This window comes from Crocodylus siamensis, chromosome 1 (genome assembly GCF_052110815.1).
Source record: "Crocodylus siamensis isolate JL-2025a chromosome 1, ASM5211081v1, whole genome shotgun sequence".
In the NCBI taxonomy this organism is placed as follows: domain Eukaryota; kingdom Metazoa; phylum Chordata; order Crocodylia; family Crocodylidae; genus Crocodylus; species Crocodylus siamensis.
Genome location: NC_143395.1, coordinates 296,596,475 through 296,620,504, shown reverse-complemented (window position 1 = coordinate 296,620,504; position 24,030 = coordinate 296,596,475). Strand labels below are relative to the sequence as shown.

General features: G+C 44.7%; 1 protein-coding gene across 2 annotated transcripts in view; it reads left to right on the top strand.

Moving 5' to 3' along the window:
- Positions 1-6,692: 6,692 nt before the first annotated feature.
- The window catches only part of TSGA10 (testis specific 10), a 56,507-nt gene continuing 39,169 nt past the window's right edge, over positions 6,693-24,030 (top strand). The window contains exons 1-6 of one of the 2 annotated variants that reach the window (XM_090065197.1): positions 6,693-6,778; positions 9,787-9,906; positions 14,504-14,719; positions 16,804-16,869; positions 22,190-22,390; positions 22,984-23,139. In XM_090065197.1, coding sequence (XP_089921323.1) covers positions 6,713-6,778; positions 9,787-9,906; positions 14,504-14,719; positions 16,804-16,869; positions 22,190-22,390; positions 22,984-23,139 — 825 coding nt within the window. In that variant the 5' untranslated portion in view covers positions 6,693-6,712. The remainder of the gene's footprint in view (positions 6,779-9,786; positions 9,907-14,503; positions 14,720-16,803; positions 16,870-22,189; positions 22,391-22,983; positions 23,140-24,030) is intronic. The other variant, XM_090065208.1, reaches the window with a different exon arrangement.

The window sequence follows — 24,030 nt, the reverse complement described above, 5'->3', positions numbered from 1 at the left end:
GCCTGATGTGACTGTTAGCACTGCTACATATAGCTGTACTGCTTTCCTCTTCCTCATTAGAGTCAGAGGAATGGAGGGTTAATCAAGAAATTGCTATATTTAGTTCAGCTGTTTGGGCTTGTATGAAGCCAGAGCCAGTCAGGCAAACCGATCAGGTTAGCAGTGAACCAACTTATCCCATTTAGAGCCAACTAGCTCTATGTCAAGGTGCAGCATTTTATTTTGTTGCTGTTCTTGATTACAAGGTCCAGCATTGACAGAACTCATGGATGACTGCAAAGACTTAATCCCAACACTAACAGATTAGCAATAGGGGCCTGATCCTTTTTTATAGCCAAAAGTGTCCATAATTCTGGAGGAACCGACCCTTGGGGAGTTCCTCAGGCTCGGGGGGGCTTTTTAGGCAATGTGATATGTCCAGCTGATGGTAGCAATTGCCTCTATCCCTCCCCACTGCTATGGCAAGCAGAGCTCACTAGGAGAGAGTTGCATCCTTGTTTCCTAGATCATTATGTGAAACTCAGGATTCTACCTTTCCCAACCACCTATTCTGGTGGATCTGGTTTCTGTGTAGAGCAGACTATGCTCAGTGTTCTACAACCTCCCAGTGATGTGGCCTTTTACCTTCCCCTCTCTAGGGAAGGTTTACTTCCCGGCTCCACTTTGGAAGATAACTTTTGAAGTAGCCAAACATATCTATGGGGGTGCAATGGTCAAGGTAGAACAGCTTTATGCAGAGTTAAACTGGTTCTGCCTCCATCACTGCGTGACTGGTTGGTACATGGGAGAATCTGCTACCTCCAGCCCAACAACTCTGTGAAGGAGTGTACCGTAGCGACTATGAGGGGAAGTTATGAGTCTTCAGCTACAAGCCATGCTAATGAAGGTGAAGCTCCTTTTTCTGTTGTTACCTGGACTTAATTTTTAAAGGGGCAAACCAAGATGGCATTTCTGGTTTGGGCCCCTGGCAGACATTACACCTAAGATTAATTAGTTAATTATGATGTCTTAAGTAGTAACCTAACCACATATTCATTTAAACAATGGTGTGATAAAAGTGTGGCCAGCATTGATCAGCTGAGAATGCACCAGAGCCTTGAAGGGTCCCAATGTGCTCTTGCATCTGGAAGTACCAAGCAGATGACCAGTGCTCTCAGCTATGTAAGTGCACCGGAGCCCTTCAAGGCTCCCGTGCACTTCCACAACTAGGAACATAAGTTCATCCAACTGGCACGGAACTACAGGAGCACAAGGCACTTGGCTTGCTACTTGCCAGTGCAAGGGGAGTATGATTGTGATCCCAGACTCCCTTAAACTAACAGCAGGGATCTGATCCCCTGTCCCACAATCATCCCTCCTGCTAATCGTGTGGTATGGCAGGAGGTAGGATGGTTGGAATTGCAGATCAGATCCCATTGTGCCTTTAATTACATGTCAGCAGTCTTGGTGTCTGACCACCTGATGGTTCCAGATCTTGGGAGTCACTGGGAGGGAGGTGTTTAGTGAGAAGTAACAGCTTCATATACAGGCATCAGAGAGTAGAGGGCTTGCAACTGATTCCTACTCATGTACACAGATTCCCACAGACATATATTCCCATCTCTCATTTCATACACAACCACAAGGGACCATGTATCTTTCATGCACAGGTTGCTCTTATTATTCCATTCCAGCTAACATGGAAAACATAAAATAAACTGCAAGACAGAGCTTGAAGCAAATTCTCTGTTTTGACAGAGAAAATATACTGTAAAGCTTCTTGTGATAAAAAGCCTATTTAAAAATAAAAATAAGGAAAACTTAAGTCTTTACATGAAGTTTATGTGAACAATGCTCTACATTTTTTCACACTTCAGTATGAGATTTTACCTTGATAGTTTAGGGTATCCTGTAAAATTGCACACCTAACTAGTCTCAGTTTCTTTACCTCAAATGAAGACTTCTGGGTGATTTCTTAGGTTTACCTCTAAAATCTTATTTGTTTCCTAATTGCACAGCTGTAAATGCTGCAGGCATAACAGCCATAACTGAGACAGCTTTAGAAATGACACTGAAGGGAATACAGAAGAAATGTGGTCTGCGGAGCTTGCATGTTTACTATTTTAGGCTGCTTAAAAGACTTACAGTGTCACATTCGCTATGTCAAAAATTAAATATCCTTTGCAACCCACTGCAGGAAATACTGTCCAAGAAATTAATTTGAATAGCATTACTGCTAATTGCAACTTCACATGAGAATATTAAGCATTTGTATGTAACCTTTTCATCAGGCAGTTAGTGACAGTAAAAAGGTTGGGTTCAATAAATGTAATGCTCCTCTTAAACAAACATAAAAGAGCCTTCCCCCTGTCCCAGACCTGGGGAAAGAAAGGGAATCAGATCCCCTGAGAGAAGCAGAACCCCCTGAGGGGAGAATGTCAGGCTGATTTTTGCTTTCTGTTCCCAGTGTCCCCTCCTTAATCCCCTCCCCTTAACCAATTTTTTAATTCCCCTTTTCTTTAGCCCCCACCTTCTTATAACATTTTCAAACCCTCTCTTCCTAGTATTTCCCATTTCTCTTCTACCAAGCCTCCAGACATGCCTGCCACCCATTGACATCCCCCATTACTGCTTATTCTGCACCAAAATAGTTATATGAATCTAAACATTTTAGGAACACTTTGGTGATAACGGGTGTGTCAGAGACACAGTGACAATGTGTTATTCTACTGTTCAGGTAAGATAAGTATGTTATTTGTCATCATCCTTCAAGTCTAGTAGTTCTCTGACTTTCTGAACCAATGAGCCAGTGTCAACCTTTAATACTTCTTGCAGACCACCATGCAACCTTGTCACCAAACTTTAACTGGAAAACATCATTGTTAGAGAGAAGGTTCAGGCTGGACAGTGGGAGACATTACTTTACAGTTAGGGCTGCCAGGCTCTGGAATGGGCTCCCTAGTGAAGTAGTGCTCTCTCCTACCTTGGGGGTCTTCAAGAGGCTGGACAGATATTTGGCTGGGGTAATATGATCCCAGCACCTGTTCCTGCCCGGGGCGGGGGGTCGGACCTGATGATCTGTTTAGGTCCCTTCCAACCCTAAGCACTATGATACTATGATCATAAAGCACATGGAGCCTCACGCAATCTTCTGACCACTTGCTATGGTCTCCTAGATGACCAGTGGTCCACAGTTGGGAACCTCTGCTTTACTTAATGAATATTAATTGGTTAATCAGTAATGGTGTTTTGCTATAAAAATCTGCTATAAAAATAAGAAAAATGTCAATAAACTGAGTACAACCATTTTTACATGTTATCAATTTCACATGTAGAACCTGTGCACTTTAGATCCATTCTAAACAAGCTGTACAAATTCACAGCATTCCTCTGACACTCCCACAAATTAACTGGGCTCATTTCTGAACACCGAAATTACCCTTTTGATGACAAGGATAGTAGTAATAGGGCTTGGGACATTTTCATGTTTTTACCAAGGGCTGAGGATGATTTCTCAACTGATTCTCTGGAGAATTTACCAGACAACAGGTTCAATAACTGAAGCTTGTCCCCTTGAGTCAGAGTTACTGTGACTGTTTGGAAAACTCTCTTTTCTAATCTTGCTACAGGTGGACATTTCAGCCTCTTTGGTAAACGCATGTCTAGCACAGTGACTCTCCCAGTTGGGACCCTAGGTGCCTTGAGATCTTTTCAAGTGTCATGGGATGCTGCACAGAGTTAGCAAACATGATTCATAAGATAAATCCAGGGATTTCAAATACGAATTTGTAGGGCCACAAAAACATCCTGCCCTGCTAGAGTCAGCCTTGAGCAATTTGCAACGGAAGAACTGCTGTCACTTTTCTGTAGTCAAAAAGAGATTGAAAACTAATCACTGGCATTTTCTCAGGGATGTCTATCAAAGGATGCCTTGAGGCAGGGGCAGATGTGGAGAGAGGGCATGTCTTGGTGCAGTTGTGCTCCCCTTAGATTCCTGCTCCACCCACAATTTAAATCAACCAGTGGCAGTGACGGCAGTATTTTAAGTCAGGCAGTGCTGAGGAAGTCATTTGACTTCCTGGCTCATTATAATTTACCCAGTCCCTTCTACACTCTTCCTTCCACAGATCTTAAGCCCCTCTTCCTTTTTTTTTTATATATATATGTACTCTTGATGCTCCATCACTCAAGTAGGCCTTTTTTCTGCAGCTCCACTTCCTGGTAGCTACTTTTGCTCATGGAGCTCCCAGTTCACAGCCCCACAGCCTGGTTTTAACTCACTCTAAGGAGTTGTTGCTTCCCTCTTAAACGGAATAACACAGCCCTGGGCCCCTGACCTATGCGTAAAGCTTCTGGTTTCTTTCTATGAGGAGAAAAATAGGTGCTGTTACATGGAATGATGCCCCTCAGCATCTGCACCCCCCTCCCCTTTTCTAATCCTAGATCCACCCATGCCTCAAGACTGAGACTGCTGAGTTTGAGCAAGGCTAAACAGTCTAGCACCTACCCCTCAAGACTGCCTAAACCTGGTGTTCGTAGCTTTAATACAGCTTCCCCACCCCAGAGGGGCAGGAGGGAGGGGACCCACATCCCAGCCACACTCAAGGGCCAGGGCTGGACACAGGCATGGGAGAACTGTGCAGAAAGGGGGCCCAAAAATGGTAATTTTTATTATCATCAGCATTATCTCTGATGATGGGGAAGGTGGAAGGGGGGCCCGATGCTAAGTTCCTATGGTGCTGTCAGGGATACAGGCCTCTCCCTGCAGCAGCAGCAGCACTGGCTGCCCCTCATGAGGCTGAATGTAGTTAGTTACTTATCCTGGTTCCTTTTCCAAAGCTAATCTTTAGACAATTAAAAGTTGTTAGTAATGAATTAGACACGCTAAAGAGTTAGAATTTCGTCCAAAATCTATCTAGTGGGAAGACAGACACACCAATAGCATCCTCTTGCAAGGAAACACCATGAGCATCAAGGCCATGATCATCCAACACTGACTTTTCTGGGCTAGCCTCATCATCTGCATGTCCAACTCCAGACTCCTGAAGTACGTTTTACTCTCTCAGCTCAGTCAAGGTGGACACTCAAGGGGAGTGCAGAGAAAGCACTTTAAGGACATCCTCAAGGCCAACTTGAAAAAATGCAACATCAACATCAACTCATGGGACACTATCACCCAGGATCGCCCCAAATGGAGGAGCAGCCTGTTGCAAGGATCTCCGTCCTTGGAAATCTTACGATGACAACAGGAGACACACGTGGGAGCAGCAGAAACAGCATGTCACGGACCGAACCAAGAATCCAGAGCCACCCAGCCTGCGCACAAACACATGCCTGAGTTGTAGTGGAGTGTGTGGATCCCACATTGGTCTCATCAGCCATTGTGGACCCACAGATAAGGTAATTCTGGAAGACAGTCATCCTCCATTGCAAGGGATTGCTGAAGAAGAAATATTTACTCACGTAAAATAGTATTGTGGATCAAACACATGGCCCTGAATAAAGAGCTGAGATTAGGCTGGATTTTGCTCCATAGTCCCTTTCTCTGTCACTCCAAACCACACGTCTCCTGCCTGGCATTCATCAGAGGAGCCCTCTGGGCATGATACGCGTGTAGTCTGGGATGACCTGAAAAGGATTTTGCCCCGTAATCCTAGCCTACTCCCAGCTCCTTATTCAGGGCTGCACACTAGCTCTTTGGGGATTCTACATTTTTATGAATCAACGTACATGTCTGGGGAGTTGGTTACAGCCATGTTGGTCTAAGCACACAGGCAGACAAGGTTTCTTGGGTAGATCTGATCTCTTGTTAGACCAGCTCAAATAGCTGGAAAAATTCACCTCTGCAAGCTTTGGGGTACAAACACCCTTCTTCAGCTGAAGATATAATTTTACATTAGTAAGTATTTCAGCTGAAGAAGGGTGTTTGTAACCCAGAGTTCACAGAGAAGAATTTCCCCAACTATTGTAATTGGCCTAATGCAGGGTCTTCATAAAGTCCTTGTACACTTTTAAACTTTAATAACTTAAGTTGTAGTTATGATAGAAACAACCTGTAAACGGCATTAAAAAGCAAATTTACTAAAGTTTTAGGACCACTAGAGTACATAATGCCAGACGTCAGCATAAGCACCATTTTCTTATCACCACTGATACAGACTTCAATTCTGCTAGCCACCGGCCACACTTTACCTTCTTGTCTACACTACCAGTATTATTACTTATGAAGTCTAGCACTGTGTACTCCAGTGGTCCTAAAACTTTAATAAATTTGCTTTTAAATGCCGTTCACAGATTGTTTCGATTGTACCTCCAAACTAAGTTACTAAATGTGCACAAGGACTTGATGAAGAGCTCAGATTTACCCAAGAACCCTGCGTGTGCTTGGTGCACTTCCAGCGCTCGGGGCTGCCCAGCACACCGCTAGCAGCTTACACTTGCGCGCACAGCAGCTGTGCAAAAGGAGCCGGGAACACGGGGCGGGCTGCAGCCCCGAACGCGCCGCCGCCATGGCAACGGGCGCCGGGCAACCCAACTGCCGCGCGGCCCGGCCTGGCGGTAAGGCAGGAGATGCGCCTCACGGCCCCTCGCACAAGCCCCGCCCCCTCCCCCGGCGGGGGCAGAGCGCGGGCGGCCGTTGGGGGGCGGGGCGCGGAGGGTACCGCGCAGGTATCGCGGGGGCGGGGCGGGGCTGACACTGACCCCCTCCTCCCCCTCACACTGGGCAGGTGGCATGAGCGGGCGGCGGCGGCAGCGGCGGGGAGCGGGAGCGGGAGCGGGAGCGGGCAGTCGCCCGCAGGTAGGAGCCCCCCGCCCGGGCCAGCTGCCCCCGGGCCGGGGCGGGGGGTGACTGTGACCGGGGACATGCTGGTGCTTTGCTTCTTCTCTTCCCTTCTCCTCCTTTCCTTCCTTTCTCATTTCCTTTCCTTTCCTTCTCGTTGTCCCCCTTGCCCTTGTGGAGGCCCCTGTCAGATCTGGGAGCAGTGATTCTCCACCAGGAGACTGCATCCCCAGGGCTGCCCTGGGCGCCTTTCACGGATGCCTGCTGCACCACATCAGTGCTGTCCAGTGCACAAACCTGATTTGCAAGCTAAAGCACAAGCTGCCTTAGCAGCAGCCTGTCCCATTGTGGTCTTTCTGAGCGCTTCCCAGCATAAAAAAAGGGCAATATATCTCCTTTTCAAACAGTGCTCCTTCTCTTTGGCTGTTTAGCTTAACCCGGTGCTTCCCAAGCAGGGCACGCGCTACAGGAACCTGGGGTGGCACGCCTTCTTTTTAGGGTGCCACACACAATTCGCACTTTTGGGCATGCAAGCCTCTACACCTGATTCACTAGAGAAGCCCAGAGATTTCAGATAGGAATCTCCATAGCATCAAAAGCACTCTGATCTCGTGTGGACTTTCTGAGTCCTTTGCAACTGAAGAGTCACTCTGTTATTTTTCTGTATAGCGGAAAGACAAATGAGAGCTCAGAGCTGGCATTTCCCAGTGGGGCCCTTGTCCCACCAGGAGTGCCTCAAGTCAAAAAAGGTTGAGAGCCACAGCCTTGGTCTTCCTTTTTGCAGAGAAATCACTTTTTTTTTTGCTTTGCTTTGGTTTTGTGGGGGGGGAGGTGAGTGAGGGGGGTTGGATGGATATAGTTTGCCCACCTCTGGGGAAAGGTAGTTAGATGTTAGTTTGGAGTCAGGGTAGAATTTGCACTTTTAGACTAAATAATGTACACATATATAAAGCAGAAGCTTTTGTGAACCCATTGACTTAATTCAATACTGTAAAAGGACAAGCATAGAGCAGTGAATAAAGTGGAGTGAGTGATTTGAATAAATTTGGGGTGCTGGTCATTGAAGCTCCTAACAAAGCCCTATTGAATCCAAAGAAAACAACCAGGTCTGGAATTGTTAGCATTTATCTTCTTTTTTTTCTATATTGTGTAAAAGTTGTTTGACTATGTTTGGTCAGATTTGTGAGTTAGTTCATGGCAAGACATTTTCTAAAGCTTTTCAATATAATTTCAATGATTATCCCAGGTTTGCCTCTGAAAAATCATAGCCTCTCCCTGCTGTGTCACTTGGTGTGTCATCTCCTTTGAGATCCTTGAATTTGGCTCTTTCAGGGGTGTCAAATGTATGGCTCAGGTCTGTGGGGCTCCCAGAGAGACCAGGAATTCAGGGGGAGGGCACTTGGAAATCTGGGACACAGAGCCCCGTTGGGGAGGCATGTCAGGTGCAGAGGAAAACAACTGCTGCCCCAACCTCCCACCCCTTAACCCATGAAGAGCCCTGTGATCCAAATCCAGCTCTGGTGGGTGGGGTGGGTTAGACACCTGAGCTGTATATACCATTCAGTACACCTGATCATCGCTGCTCCTCAGTTATCTGTGAGGGCTCAATCCTATAAATGATCATGCTCAAGTGCCAAATTAAGCAGTTTCATAAATATTTGCAGGTTCAGAGCATATTTTTGATGCGCACATCCCCCATTCACTCAATTTGAATCATACGGGAATAATCAGTCTTGTTTTGCTGAAGGAATTGGCTCATTCAGAAGAATTAACCAATAAATACCTTCTGAGAAGTACTATTTCTTGTCATTCCTTTTCTCTCATTTACTGCAGGGATATCCAACTTATTTGGTCCTGTAGGCCAGATAAGGGGTTCAGGTCTGGTCTGTGGGCTGGATCAGGTTTACAGTCCAGCCCTGTGCATCAGGGGCAGTGCACAGGGCTGGTCTGGCTTGTGTCACATGTAGCACACACCCTGTACTAGCCCCATGCACTGTGCACAGCAAGTGTGCTGATTCCACTCGTGCGCACCATATGCAGCGTGTGCTGGCCTAAGCCCCGTGTGCTGCACTCAGAGGCTGCTCCAGCTTGGCCTTATGCACTATATTCTGTGTGTGGGCCTGATCCAGGCCAGCCACGTGCAGAACATGTCCTGGACTGGCCCCACACACTGCATGCAGCTCATGTCAGACAGGCTGTATGTGCCATGTGCAGTATGCAGGGCCAGAGCCAGCACATGCTGCATATGGTGCATGGGACCAGTCAGAAATCCGTGGGCAGTACTGTGGGTTGAGCCATATTTTGACACTCCTGCTTTAGTATGATTTTTTAAAGTATTGTTCGTATTCATACTATACTGATCTTTGTTTTACTCTTTTTGAGAATGACAGCTGATTGTTTTCATTGCTTAAGATGCACAAGACAAAAGGATTAATTTTAAGAGTAGCTTGGTTTACTCCAGTCCTTGAGTTCTTTTGTATTATTCCATTTGAGGGACCAATTCAGTGCTTTCATTGGAGTTGGATCAAATTCTAGGTCCTGTTTTTACAAGGCAAGCCTTCCACTGAAGCACCTGGTTAATCTCAATATCAGTCATATTTTTATTTGCTTTTCAAAAGCAAAATTTACAGACTTTATTACAAGTACCTTTGGTTCTTAAACTTCACCATTTTTTTCTTAAGCTGATGTTATACAATATGAGCACATGAACAAATTATCCCAGAGTAAGCAAGAGGCAAGCTACTTTGGGTTCACTTTCTTTTCCTGATGGATCAAAGTGTGCACATGGGCAATTATTGTGGTGTAACTGATGTGCTGTAAATCCCCTCTACCCTCAGCTACATTGTAGTAAATTGTGTGGCTATACCCATTGTAGCTTGAGGGCAAATAGGTTGTTTTTTGTTGTTATGAAGTATCTAAGCATATGTTTTCTCCCATTTTCAAGGCTCACTCTTTGTTACTCCATGCGGCATGCCTTTCTAAAATGCAGAAGTACAGTACTTCATGTTTTCTATTCTCTCAAAAAGGTAACAAGAAGAGGAGATGGTTTTGATTTAGGGGATCAAGCTTCTGAAAGTGAGAGATCTTCTAATTTGGAAAGCAAGATTACGAACAAAGACAAAATAATCCATAAATTGAATTCAAAGGTTCGGTTTTTACTTTTCTGCATTACAAAAGTTGTTTTATTTTTCTGCATTACATTTTTTGCTATTGTAGCATTTTGTAGGAAGGAAGAATTCTGAAAATCTTACATACTGAAGTTGTAGCCCCAAAGTAACCATTATAATTTAGATGGGTATTAAACAGTGAAGAGCTGGCAAGCTACTTTGCTGCTGAAGGAAGTTAAAGATCCAAAACAGTCATGACATGATATCCTGTTATATTTGCATCATAGCATTTTTCAGTATGTTATGCTACTAACCTCAACAACTTAATCCTTGATTGAACTTCGTAAATCAAACAAAAACTCAGTGTGTTGCTGTTTGTATAGCCATTTGATGCTTACTACTTTCATTTCTCTTGGGTATTGGATGGGAGGTGTGTCTCCTCAAAATTAGCAACCAGTGGAAGGGGTGCTTCTAAGCTATAGCCAAGGCCAAAAGTATTTGGATGTTTCAACTAAAAATGATCAGCAGTGACATAATTACCAATGTTCCATTTAAATTGTTATAAATGAAGCTTTAAAGTTAATACATGCATCTGTTTTTATCAATGCACAGAGTTGTAGACACCTTCTGAAATTGAAGTTAGTCATGAATTTTTAGTTAGATATTTTCAAGTTTCTGTGTTCTTCCATAAAAAGTAAAATCATCCTACCCTACCATACTTTAAGACTTCACCTAAACCAGGGCTGTCCAACTTCTGAGTGGCTAGGGGCTGCAGGCACCCCAGGCCCATGTTGCATGGACTGCACACCTCCAGGCTGCACACCAAAGTGCAGACACTGTACTGTGCTGGTGACCCCATGCTGCATGGGTTTTGGGTCCCGCCAAGACCACTGGCAGTCCACTTCAGCCCTACAAGCTGGCCACCCTGCCCTGCCCCCGCACAAAAGCCAGGAAAGAGAGAGTGAGCCCAAAGACTCTGGTGGCAGCAGCAGGAGAGTAGTGAGGGCTGCTGCACCTGGATAAGGAGCCTCTAGAGCCACAGGCAAACCTCTCAGAGGCTTCATGTGGCCTTGAGTTGGATAGCTCAGCCCATGAGTTGGACAGCTCTAACCAGGGGTGACTGGCATTTTCTGAGTCAGGGGGGCATTTGCCCCCTCCCCCCCCCAGTGGGCAGTCAGCGACCGTGGCTGAGCTCACAGAGTTGAGGGGGAAGCCCCCATGGCCGATCACACTGACTGGGAAGCATGAGCGGGGCACCAAGAAGTGCCAGCGGTGCTTCTCTTGGTGCCTCCACTCTCTGGTTGGTACTCACAGGGGGGGCACTACTGCCTCCCTCTCCGCCTGTTGCCTAAGTGGGGAGCACTGGCTGTCAGAGGGTGCACCAGCGCTCTGCCCCCGCACCTGTGCATCGCCACTGGCTCTAAACTATTCTCAGTTTTGAGCCCTTATGTACATCTGAGAAAAGATGGCAGCATGAACAATAAACAGATCCATGATCCTGATGACCAAGGAGGGAAACTAATTACAGAGTCGGGGATAATATTCATGGAAACTCTTAATTTATACCGAGCAAGTTCCAATTCAAATACTGTTGCCACTTTCAGCTGTCTCAAGGAGGCGGGGACTGAGGGAGGGATTTTCGTAGTTAATTGGGCTTTGAAACGTTTTGGGGTTTAGAGGTTAAAATGAACCTCTTGGGTTCCAGCATGACTACCAGATATGAATATTGTTGTGCATGCTGTACATAGTCTGTAAGTAAATCAGCAGACATTGATATTCTGATGGGATTTAATAATAACCTTCAACCACCTGAAGAGGAGTTCCAAAGAGGATGGAGCTGAACTGTTCTCAGTGGTGGCAGATGGTAGAACAAAGAACAGTGGTCTCAAGTTGCAGCAAGGGAAGTTTAGGTTAGATATCAGGGAAAACTTTCTCACTAGGAGGGTAGTAAAACACTGGAACAGAGAGGTAGTGGAATCTCCATCCTTGGCGGTTTTTAAGACCCAGCTAGACAATGCCTTGGCTGGGATGATATAGTTAGGGATGGTCCTGCTTTGAGCAGGGGTTAGACTAGATAACCTCCTAAGGTCCCTTCCAAACCTAATTATCTATGATTTGACACTAGTTGGACCTTCCCAGAGGACCCAATGTACAGCAGCATCCCTGTTCGCAGGTACCAACCTAGTCAATTTTTCAGGTGCCTTTTCCATCATTACCTGGGTTTGTCTTATTTAAGAACTGGCCACTTTGCACGCATCTATTCTCCAAGTTCATAATTGTACAGAATTATTTGTTCCATTATATCAGCCAGATCACATGGTGATTCTCATTACATGCAACAACTCATAATTTGTCATTAATTTTCCTAATGTCCTTATATACATGCTGAACAACAGAGATGATAAATTAACCTCTGAAGAACCTTCCATGAGAGCTCCCTCCAGGTGGAAGAGTATTTGTCCCAATTGTTTGGAACTTCCTAGATAAGAATAAATATGTGCCACTTTTGCCCGGCAAGCCCAGCTTGGAGAAGTACACTTCTGATTGGTGGAACATTTCTACCAATCAGGTGACAGCTGAGAGAGGCTTGTCCTGCCTCTGCTTGGAGGTGGGGGTGGCAAGGAGCCCCTGGACCTGATTGAAGACTGGTCTTTGAAGGCCTGGTAGACTTCAGGGACAGGGCCTCCAGTGTAAATAAAAGTCGAGCGTGTTCAGCACACTGGGCAGAGATGGCAAGGGACATTGGAGAGGGAAGAGCCTCCACAAGATCCTTTCTTCACCGCAATGGTGCACAGGGCTCAGGCACAGGCTCTGGGAGCCGCGTTGAGGCAGCTCAAGACTGCATCCTCAGCAGAGGGCTGGACGGAGTGGTGTTCAGGTCAGCAAATGGGGAGCCAGCCCTGGGAGCAGCTCAAGGCTGCTTGGGCCCTGCGCATTGTGCAGTCCGGCACGCAGAGAACCTGCCCTGGGAGCAGCTTGAGGCTGCTCAGGTTAGCCCAGGCGTAAGCTGGATAGCTGGAGCCCCGCAGTGTGGCCCAGCCAAAGAACTAAAAGAGCCCCGGAACCTAGAGCAGGGCCCAGGAAAGGCGACGTCTAGGCATAAGGCCAGGTAAACCCAGCTAGCAGTGGCTAGGTTCCGTCCCCACGAGAGATGGAAGAACGCTCAGTGCCCAAAGTGGAGCACAGGGCCAGGAGCAGAGGTGCCGGAGTGACACAGACAATGCTGGTGGGGCCTGTGACTGGAAGGGCTCTGAGGTCTGGTCAGCGGCTCCTCAAAGGAAACTAAGTTGCTGGTGGAGTTGGGTCCCTCAGGGGAGGCATCCCTGAAATAAGGTAATTCCCCCCTTGGGAAGCCCTGGGTGAAAGTTTCTCTCCCACCTAGACCCATAGAAGGGGAAGCAGCCCTTGCTAGCTGGGATCCAGGGGTAAATGCACCTCAAGTCGTGTAAGACTGCACCTCATATTTTGTATAACTGTTATCATAATTATGAATATGTTGTACAAAATGTTATGGATTTGGGTTAGTTTGGTATAACGGGTTTTTGGCTTATCATATTTTAAATATTCATCTGTATACCTTTGATGTTGTTAAAAGATACTGCTAAGAATATTTTTGGAAACTTTTCCTTTGTTATCTATTAGAATATATACATATATAATAAAAAATAATATGTATATTATAATTCAATAAACTGTAAATAGTTAAGAGCATTGGTGTGGAGTTGACTCTATAGTGGGAAGAGGGATCTGTGCTCAAATCACCCATGGCCGCCTTACAGCACTGTTGACTGCCTCATCTATCCTTTCCAATTGAGGATGAGCACACCTTTGGGTATTCCCGGGTTACAAATAGAATATCTTGAAGATAGTTCTGTCCACCACTGCTAATTTCTGAAGGCATCTGTATAAAACATTATAGTTATTGGAATTGCATGAAGTTGACATATCTAGTACTATCTGCATCACACTGCATTTCGATGTGGTACCAAAGGACCATTGATCAGTGAACTTCTGCATAAATTCAGGCCTATAGTTTGCAGCCTCTGCTCCCTGCTTCCTTCCCACCCTCCCTGCAGCCTCTGCTTCCCTGTTCCTTCGCCAGCTTCTGCTCAGTGCCAGCAGGCTCCGTCCCCAGTAGACGTGTGGGCTGTATGCTGCTGCTTTGGGGCTGTGCTCAGTTCCACAGGCTGCAGCCTGGATGGAGCATGCTGGCCCGGAGAAAGGGTAACCATGGGATGGAGAGGGACAGGCAGGAGAGTAGATGCTGCAGGATGGGGGCGGGGGGTAGAAGAGGCTGCAGAAGAGAGATGGTGGGATGCAGGGGGGAACAGGGACAGAAAACAGGTGTGGCTATGGATCTAAATCTGGGTAGAGGCTGGAGCCTGAGCCACAGCAGTTACTCCTCCTTGCTGCTGCATACACTTCTAAAATGAGAGGCTTTTTTCCCTATGTTAAATGAGGCAGAGGGTGACAACTTCATCTTAGAATCGAGTTAATACTGTAGTTAAGCTATTATAGGTATAAGGGAATTGCACTCACGTAAGTAAATAAACATTTCTGTTGTGAAGTGTTTACTGTGTAAATCTTTTAAGAGTAAGAGAAGTAAAATACTTGTATTTTTTTCTGTTCCCGTTAGATTGAAGAACTGAAGAAGGAAAACTATGAATTAGAGCAACATGTTATGCAACTGCTTGATACCAAGCAGGAGGTGGAGAGTCAGGTGGACAATTTGACCAGTAAGAATGAGTATCTTTGTAAAGAACTGGTAGTAGTTGACAAATTGGCTGAACAGCTGGAAAAAGAAAAAGAATTAGTGTTGAGTACTGCCGACAAGGAACTTGAGGAAGCAAAGGTATTTAATGATCAGAATTAATACTGTGTGCTAAAAAGAGTGTGTACTATAGAGGGAGTTGGTAAGTTCACAACTTTTGTGGCCAAATTTTATTTTGCTTTACTTGCCTAAATAGTATGTATGTAGCAATATAACTTCAGTTTTTTACATTTAGATGCATTTTACAAGTTAGCAGTATTCATGCCAGCCTGCTAGCACTACCCGGGGAAACCAGAATTGCCCAGATTTGTGCATAGAGTTGAACAAGTCCCCAGAATTTGTCAGGCAAACAACATGCCTAGTGGGTTTTATATGCTGGAAAGGGGAACTCCTGCCTTTTACCTAGAAACCGAGTGGTCAGGGCACTGGTTTAGAGACTGAGTTTTAAGTCTTTCTAACCAGTGAGGATTTGACCCTGTATTTGCTTTCTTGCAAAGTGCTCTAATCACAAGGACACGGGCTAGACATTGCCCTGAGTTCTTTTCAAGCCTCACCTTAAAGCTGGTGCATTATACCTTGCTTTGTAAGTGGCTAAATAGTGTTGGGCCCTATTGAAAACAAGGGCCCAGGTTGAGTCCCTTCCTTCCAGGGAAGAATCCATTTCACTGAGCCACAACCTCTAGCCTTCACCCTCCTTTTGGCAACATATAAACCCCAGGGCTGAGGCCAGGAGGGCAGTTCTCCACTAGCAGACAAAGGAGAAGGAACTCTGCTGGAGCAAGCAGAGTGGAGAAGCCTGATGGCGTGAGCAGCTCCTGTTTGCTGTTATGGGGTGGAGAATTCCCTGGTAGGGACTGAATGATGGTTAGCTAGACGGCTTAGATTTTATGTTACAGCCCAGGGGCTTGAGTTTTCTGTTTCTAGTTTTATAAGACCGGTGGTTTGGGTGAGGCTATTAGGGGTTGGAGGAGGCCTCAGAGGGGATCCCCAGCACCAGAGAGGGCACAGCATTTTGGGGTACACTGGCCCCAGCCCCAGAGCGAGGAGGCAGTGAGAAGCCCCAGAGCAAGGAGGCCAGTGGAGTACCAGGAAGGCGCGGAACGAGAAAGAGTTAGACAGGGTGGTGGAAAGCCCAGGGAAGACAAGGGGAGGGCCAAATTACAACAAGGTCCAGATCAAACCACGTCAGTATCCTCTGCGAAGCTTGGTCTGCGGTGTAGGGGTGGAAAAGGAGCCGCAGATAGCGCTCCCTGGCATCAGGACAAATAAAATGGGCAGCCTCCCGCTAATTAACATCCATTAATTAATCAAGATCAAGGCATGGCAGGCAAGAAGGCAGGCGGTTGGCCCATAACAGGAGGGCAGAGTCACTGATAGACTAGTAGAGGTACTCTTGTCACAGAGACAAACTTGTCATGATATTTCAATTGAAAATTGCTGGAATAAACAATATTGTATGGCACATGCTACATAAGGGAGCATACATTCTTCCCATTTTTTCTTTTAAATCACCCTAGTGCCAAAAAAGCTGAGGGATAAAATTATAGGAGTTGCAATAGAGGAAACATGTTTTGACTATTCCAGTGAAAATGGCTTTTGATTTTACCATTACGAAAATTGTGTATAGATGCTTAATATGTAAGTACTCCTCAGAGGAAAGGTAGCTGGGCTGTGTGTCTTGTTTCAAAACAAAAACAAAACTTGCTGAACTCCTTATTCCAGTCTTCAGCCTTTTTTGGTCCATGTGCAACAACTTGAATTTATAACACTGTGGACAGTATTGTACTTTGGTGTCCCTGTCAGCTGTAGAGCAAGGGTAGAGGAATCTTATGGGAAACCCTACATTTAACTAGCCCCATTTCAACAAGTTTCTTGGGAATCCAAACCTGGTGAAAGGGATTTTGCACTTTCTTTTTGTTCACTGCAACAGACATTGATGCTTTTATTGCTCTGTTGATGACTTACTCAGGCAAAATTCTTATTATTTAGACCTCTGCATTCTAATTCATTCTTTAACGGAAGTTTCTTGTTAAACAGTGTGTCTCCAGTCCAGCTAATCTAGAAGACATGTTCAAACAGCTTAAAAAGAGCAGAAACACTGGGCAAAACATGCTGTATTTTCTGTTGAATAGTTACCATTGTGCTTTTCTCACGTTTTATTCTAGATTCAAATTCGACAACAGCAAAATAATATCAGAAAGTTGGAACATACAGTGGAAATACTAAATTCTGTAAGCTAAATATATGTTCTTAATATTTTTGTAGTTATGAATTCAAAGTATATTTAATGCTATTCCAATGGGATAATTAGTCAAATTAAAATGAGGTAACAGGAGCAGGGACTTATTTCCAAGGAAGTGTCTAGTAAATATCGGTGTCTCTGCAGTTTCCAGGCAGCTAGCGAGGGCACAGACAGAAGTTACGTTTTCTTGTGCAGTCAGCCCCTTTGAAGTGCTCTACAGCTGTGCCCTAACAGAAGTGCATGGCTGCAGAGCACTTTAAAAGTGCTCAACTGCATGATAATCTGAGCCCCCATTACATGAGGGTTCAGGTGAAAGCGCTCCACAGTGCCTTCATTAACTTCTGTTAGCATGTGCCAGGAGCAGGCCTGCGCTGATAAAGCCCAGCCCCACTGCTGGTGCTGTCTTCAGAATGGGAGGGGGAGACGGGAGGGGAGGGAGTTTTGTCTGGGATTTGTCCAGCCCCCTTCCGGTGAGGGGGGAGGGGTAATCCACCTGCTCCATCTTCCAGCACAGCCTGGGCAAACCCCAGACTGAGCTCCCTCCCCTTCCTTCCCCACTTCCAATTATGAAGACAGCACCGGAGCTGAGGCAGGGGGCAGGGCCTTGGGGAGAGTGGCTGCACACATGCAGCTGTTCCAAAATGGAGCTCAGTCCTCCAACTGCCTGGACCCAACAGCAAACATTTGTTAGATCAGTGGGAACGTGTAACTCATGACACTTCCTGCAAAGCGCCATGAATTACAGCGGGGAGCTGCATGTCTGCCAGCACTCTGAAAGTTAGGGGCAGTTTAACTGTATTTCATTGAAGGGTAAGCTGCTACAGTCTAACTTTCACTTATTACACTCATAAATAGTTATCACATATCAGTTGGTTTGGAGTAAAGCCTTGTCTCTTAATTCAATTACATTTGATCATTTTTCTGTGAATGAGCGAATTTAATTTGCCTTTCTTTTTACTATTCCACAAAACAGAAAAATTATGAAATATATATGCACTGAAATGGATATCTAATTTTTGAAGTCTCTAGAGAAATCAGAATGTCTTGCAATTTATTCTTAGTGTCTTTATTTTTGAGAGTCATATTAACTTTTCTGCACAATCTATATTACTTGACTGCTGTGAATACCTTTAAGAAACATAGAAAGCCAATATCTTATCCTTTAAATAATTTTACACCTTCCCCATATATTAATAATATAATGTTGTTTGGACATGTATACAATTTTACATAAAATTATGATAAACATTTTATCAAAATAAGCTCTAGGTTAGTGATTGGATGCATTAACCTGCTTCTACAGTAAATTAATAATTTATGGAATCTTGTATTGGGAAATAAAAGTTTGCAGTTGTCAAGACCTCATAGGATTCCTACCACACAGCAATATTAAGAGTTTTCACAAGATTCCATTTTTTGCTGTTTATGTATTTGGATATTACAGTGGTTTTTATGCCTCAGTCCTGCAATGAGCTCACTGTGGGAGGACTGCTGTGCCCTGGCAGGTCACTGTAGGATTAGATCATATCCACACTGCAAGCTTATCTTGCTAGACAAATGGCATCCTCAACTACTCTTCAGGGATCCATACCTTCTGCCTCCTGAACCAGAACCAGTATAGTCATTGCATAGCTCTCGTTTCAGGTGTGCTAAGTCATCTGCTTAGAGCACCATGGAAACTGGGACGTAGCCCACATGTAGTTGCATGGAATGTTTGATGCCACTGCCTATCAATGCAAGCTTGTGATGTACACATCTAGAACATTTTAAATACATTTGAAAACCCAAGAATCTAGATGTGTACACCACTTGAGGCTGGTTTCAATTTCTGGAATGTTTTAAAAGCACGCCAGAAAAACTGAGTACTATTTTAACCTAGTCCTCTGTAAACAGGGCATTTCATGCCTAGTATCTGGTCAGTCCTGTCCCACACTGCACAACTCCTCCCCCACTCCCCCCGTACTCCCCAAACACATCCAGGGCAAAGGACTATTGTGAATGCAGCCAGGGCTCTACAGCCTACAAAGACTACAGTCTGCAAGGGTGGGGAAGCAGAAAGCCTCCGTGTTAGGTTCAATTCCTGCAAAAGACCTGGGTGGGAGTCCCAGCTTCATTTGGGGCAGGGGTGAGTAGCCAGGTGCAGGAGGCTGTGTAACCCTGCTCATAGTTCCTTGGGGAGCCCCAGGAACTCTGGTATTTTTCACTCTCTGTCCCCTGAAAGCTATTTCGTCAGTTTTACTTCCCTTCATGGACTCTGTGCTGTGCGTCCCAGGTTCATTTGGAGTTGTGATAAGTGTCAGGGGGTTGGCAGATGGTTGGGGCCTGTGTGATCCCTTGCTTGTCATGTTGTGGGGAATACTCCAGGGGCTTCCCAAAATCTCCCTCACTTCAAGCAAGACTTGCACTGTCAGTTTCACTTTGCAACAGGGATTCTGTGGCAAGGGAGTGAGTTGGGGGTTGCCAGGTGCTAAGGGGAGCTGAGTGACCCTGATTGTGGTGCCTAGGGGACTACATGTTCTGGGACTCCCACAAGATCTCCAGGGTTTTTTTTGCCTGCCCTGGAAAACATATTGTCAATTTCAGTTCTCTGAATGGACCCTGTGCTGTGGATCCCAGGCTCATTTGGAGTAGGGGGTGTGAGTTGAGGGGTTGCCAGGTGCTGGGGAGTCTGAATGACCTATGCTTGTGGTGCCTGGGCAGCTACATGCTTCAGGAGCCCCAAGAATATCATCTTCTTTGCCTGCGCTGGAAATCATTTTGTCCATTTTACTTCCATCCAGGACCCTTCCACACGCCCGTTCCTCGCCACCCATCCCCAACACCTGGCAACCTCTCCAGTCACTCCCTGCCCCAACTGATCCTGGGACCACAGGGAAGGGTCTGTGCAGGAAAGTGCAATTGACAAAATGCCTTCCAGTGCTAGTCTTGCAGAAAGAGAAAAGCAGAGATCTTGGGGAGCTCCCAGAACACCCAGCTCCCTGGATACCACACGCAAGGGTCACACAGCTTCCCAGCACCCAACAACCACTCCATTCTCACCTCCCTGCCCCAAGTGAGCTTAGGATCCAGTAGCTGCAGGGTCTATAGCAGGAAGGTTAAACTGATTAAATACCTTTAAGGGCAGGTTTGAAAAGTCGTAGAATTCTTCCAGGGGCCCTGGGAGCACCCAGATCCCCCTTCCTCCCTGGATCCATAAGAAGGAAGTCACAGCACCTAGCAAGCCTTTCATCAGTCCCCATACTCCTGCCCCAAATGAGTTTGGGATCCCACAGAGTAGGATCCATTTCCTGTAATGAAGGCCAAACTATTCCCTCCACAAACACACCCATGCACCCCCAGTGAACCACACAGATTTTTTAAACAGTCTTCTTTATTAAACCCCATCAATCTTTTGAACTTTTAAATGTTTTGAGAAGAGGGAACAGAGCATTTCAGTTGCTGACAGTGGTGTCGTCTTCTTTCTCAGTCGTTCAGCCAATATGGGCATTTCTCCCACTCTAGGGGAATCCTGGGGAAACTCCTGGCATTGACTTCTGGAAACCATGATGGTCTGGGTACTCTACCACCCTGGTGGCATTTTGGTAGCAATGAAGTGGAGGTTTAAATAGGACTCTTAACGGTGTACATGTGGACACCTCTGTCCAGGGACAAATGCGAGCCAGTTCCGAATCAGTGACGTTCTCGGAACAGTTCAATTGTTATGTCTGTCTGCACCCCTGGGGTGCTTTCTGATGAGCACATATGTTCAGGGGCATGCATTCCCCACAGGACAAATAGCAATAGTACATACTTGTGCCACAGCTATTTGTCCCAGGGCATGCCCCTGCACGCATCCTCCAGCACATGGCAAATTGCCAGCAACCTTACAAAGGGTGGGGGGGCATATCCTGGGGCAGCAGTGGCACTGAGCCAGCCCCTCAGAATCTGGCCATCAGCCAGAGTGATGTCTCTAGCCAGCCAGGGTCCATTTCTGGCAGCACATACTGCTTTGTACACCATGCCGCTTTTTTTAGCAGCATGTATTTTTATACACTGGGATCTTCCATTCAAATTAGTGCAGTGAACATGTGCGTGTGCACTACATGCAGCTTGCAGTGCTGCAGACTGCACACGCGTACTTGTCAGGACACACCCCAAGTGTCTTTCATTTTGCAAGTTGGAATTATGGACATTAAAGGCTAGAACCAGTAAAGGACTTAAATGCCTACAAAAAGACTGATGGAATTCAGAGGCCTAAGCCCAAAATTGTGGTCTTCACAACTCCCACTCAGCTGCCTCCTAACTCTAGAGATACATATACTCTTTCTTAATGTTTCTTAATATATTTTTTTAAGTTAAAAAGGTGCATCTCTTCCCATGCCTATAATTGACTCACTTTTGAAAGGGCAGAGGTGCCCTGTCTTACGCATAAGCCCAGTTAGGATCCAGGAATTGGGCATTTCTCCACCTGAGTCTTGGAGGGTCTCAGTCAAGAAGGCATTCTAAAAGCATGTCTTAAGAGTGCGGTTTCCTGACAAAAGGTTAGTGACTGCTGGGATTTTTGTGGTTTTTTTAGAACAAGGTGAAAGGGGAGAGCAGATGGAATTGGTGGTTAGCAATGGTGCTCACCTTTAAAATAATTGTCTAGTGGTTAGAAAATTAAATCAAAAAGTACAAGAGCTGAGTCAATCCCTCCTTAACCTTTTGAGGCTCAAACCCACCCCTTAAGTGTCTTAACCATCAAGCTATAGGCTGTTCTGTGTGAGGGCATTGTCCATCCTTCTCAATGAAGCTGAAGCTGCAAAAAGAATTCAAAATTCATGGAGCAAGAAGCAGCATAACATTATGGCTTTCTAATTCAGGCACTTTTAGGAAAAGAGAGTTCTGGGTTACAGCTCCTCTACCCAACTTTTGGATAAAATACATTGTTTATGCATTTTATACAAAGACTTCTTAATGTAAAATCTAGAAATAGTCCTGGAAGCAGGATGTTTAGGCAGTCATTTTAAGGTGGAAGCACTCTTAAGTTATTCTCTAAATATACACTATTCTTTTTAAAAAGAAAAAGCAGTTCATAGAAAAAGCTGAATAACTGAACATCATATTGGACCAACCTTAGAAGATTATAATCATATTTGGATAATATTGAAAAAATGTGAAAATACAGATATCTAGCAATTACTTCAGAATAATAAGTATGAATAGATCATACAAGAAATAGCTATATCACTTTAATCTTGAAGAATAAGTTTATCCATTTGTCTCATAAAATTCAGTATTTTTCAATGAAATACTTCAGTTAACACCTTTTCCATTTGGCAATGTAAAAGATTATTTTAGAAACTGAGTCTGGTAAAAAACAAGGGGAGTCTCCTTCAAGACTTCATACCTTTATCAAGACATTAGAGGAGGGCAAAGATAATTATAAAAGTGAAGCTGAGAACGTGAGGAAGATGTTCCGAAATAGATCATCAAGTCCTAAACACAAACCTACTTGTGGTAGCACATCAAAACGTACTTCACCCATCCAGGTAAGCTTGGGGTTTACTGTAGCACAGAATCAAAGCATTTATTTTATATTGATTTTCCTAAAACAAAACCTGGTTCTACATCTACAGTCAGTGATAACAGAAATCTTACTGATTTTTTTCTAATATAATGACAGCCTGAGTGCTGTAGGTGGGGGAGAGACAGTTCCCATGTAGCTAAGCACACTGTGATTCTGGATATACATCTCCTTAAATACCTTTTAAGGTTGTGTATGATTAAATATGAATACTTCCTAAGGTGCTTAAGTAAATAGTTTTGTGATAAGTAGGCAATTGCCATTAAAAATAAATTGAATAAACTCCTTTGTCCGTTATATAAAATAGCTAGAAAACAGTGAGACAGATTGATAGGTGACTAATTAATAGGAGACACGTGTTATAAAGACATTTAATGTTCATATCTAGTAAATAATATTGATTAAAATGTATACATATAATCTTGACTGGAGATGTTCAATTCTAGGCTTCCTGCATTTTTTATGTTAGATGTGTATACATTTCAAGACCAGAAATATTGAGAAATGTATACTTTTTTCTTTAATTTTAAAGAAAGAATTTATTATGTTATTTTTAAGGGCATAAATTCAGATCCAGAAGTCCTGAAACTCTTGAGAGAACGTGAAGAACTTAAGACAATGCTTGAAAAATATGAGCGCCACTTGTCAGAAATTCAGGGTAACCTCAAGGTTTTAACAGCTGAGAGAGATAAATTTGTCAATCTTTATGATCAGGTAATCTTATTTATTTACTTTTGTGCAAAGAAAGCCTGAATATCTCTTGTGAAAAACAATTTTTATTTCATTTCCCCCCCTGCTTTAGGAAGACTGCTGTGATTTAGGCCCCTGCTTTTCAGGATAATATTGAAGCAGTTGTTTTCCATTAACTGCTATCCTTAATAGGGTTGTTGTTCTGAATGCATACACCCATGGTTTGAGATTATCAGAGAAAACATAAGTAGGGCTGTAAGGTACCTCCAGAGTTCATCTAGTCCAACTCCCTGCTTGAGGCAGGATCATCCCTATCCAAAACATCCTATACAATCCATAATCTAAATTCTTCTTAATAAGACTATCATCATCCCTGACACAACACAAGACATAACACCTTAATCTGTGGGCAGGTAAAGCAGACGAACCATGGCAGCCAATGTCCTGTTTCTAGAAAAGGCTGTTGATGTATACTTGAGAGATCTTCAGTAGAGGGTCATGCCCCCCGCTACAGAAGGCAAAACCCTTCACGGTTCATGCCAGTTTGACCACAGGGTAAAATTCCTTCTTGACCCAAATATGGCAATTGTTTGTCTCTCTGCTCAGGGTCAGACCAAGACCCTCTAGTCAGGAACCACTGGGTTTGGTCCCAGCAGGAGCATTGACATAACCCAGTTGGCTACAATGCCTCTGAGGGAGGTTTAAAAACACCCTGATGCATGAAACAGAAAGGGCAGGTGGCAACAAGCAGAGCCCAAAAGCACGGGAAATACTCATAGAAAAAATGACCTCATCACCCACAAGAGTTCTGAGGTGCATTTATCTGACTAACTGCATGTTTTCTTCTGGTCATTAGGTCTGAAGAAAAAATTGAATTTTTGGTGAAAAACAGAAAAATAAAATATGTCAGCCAGA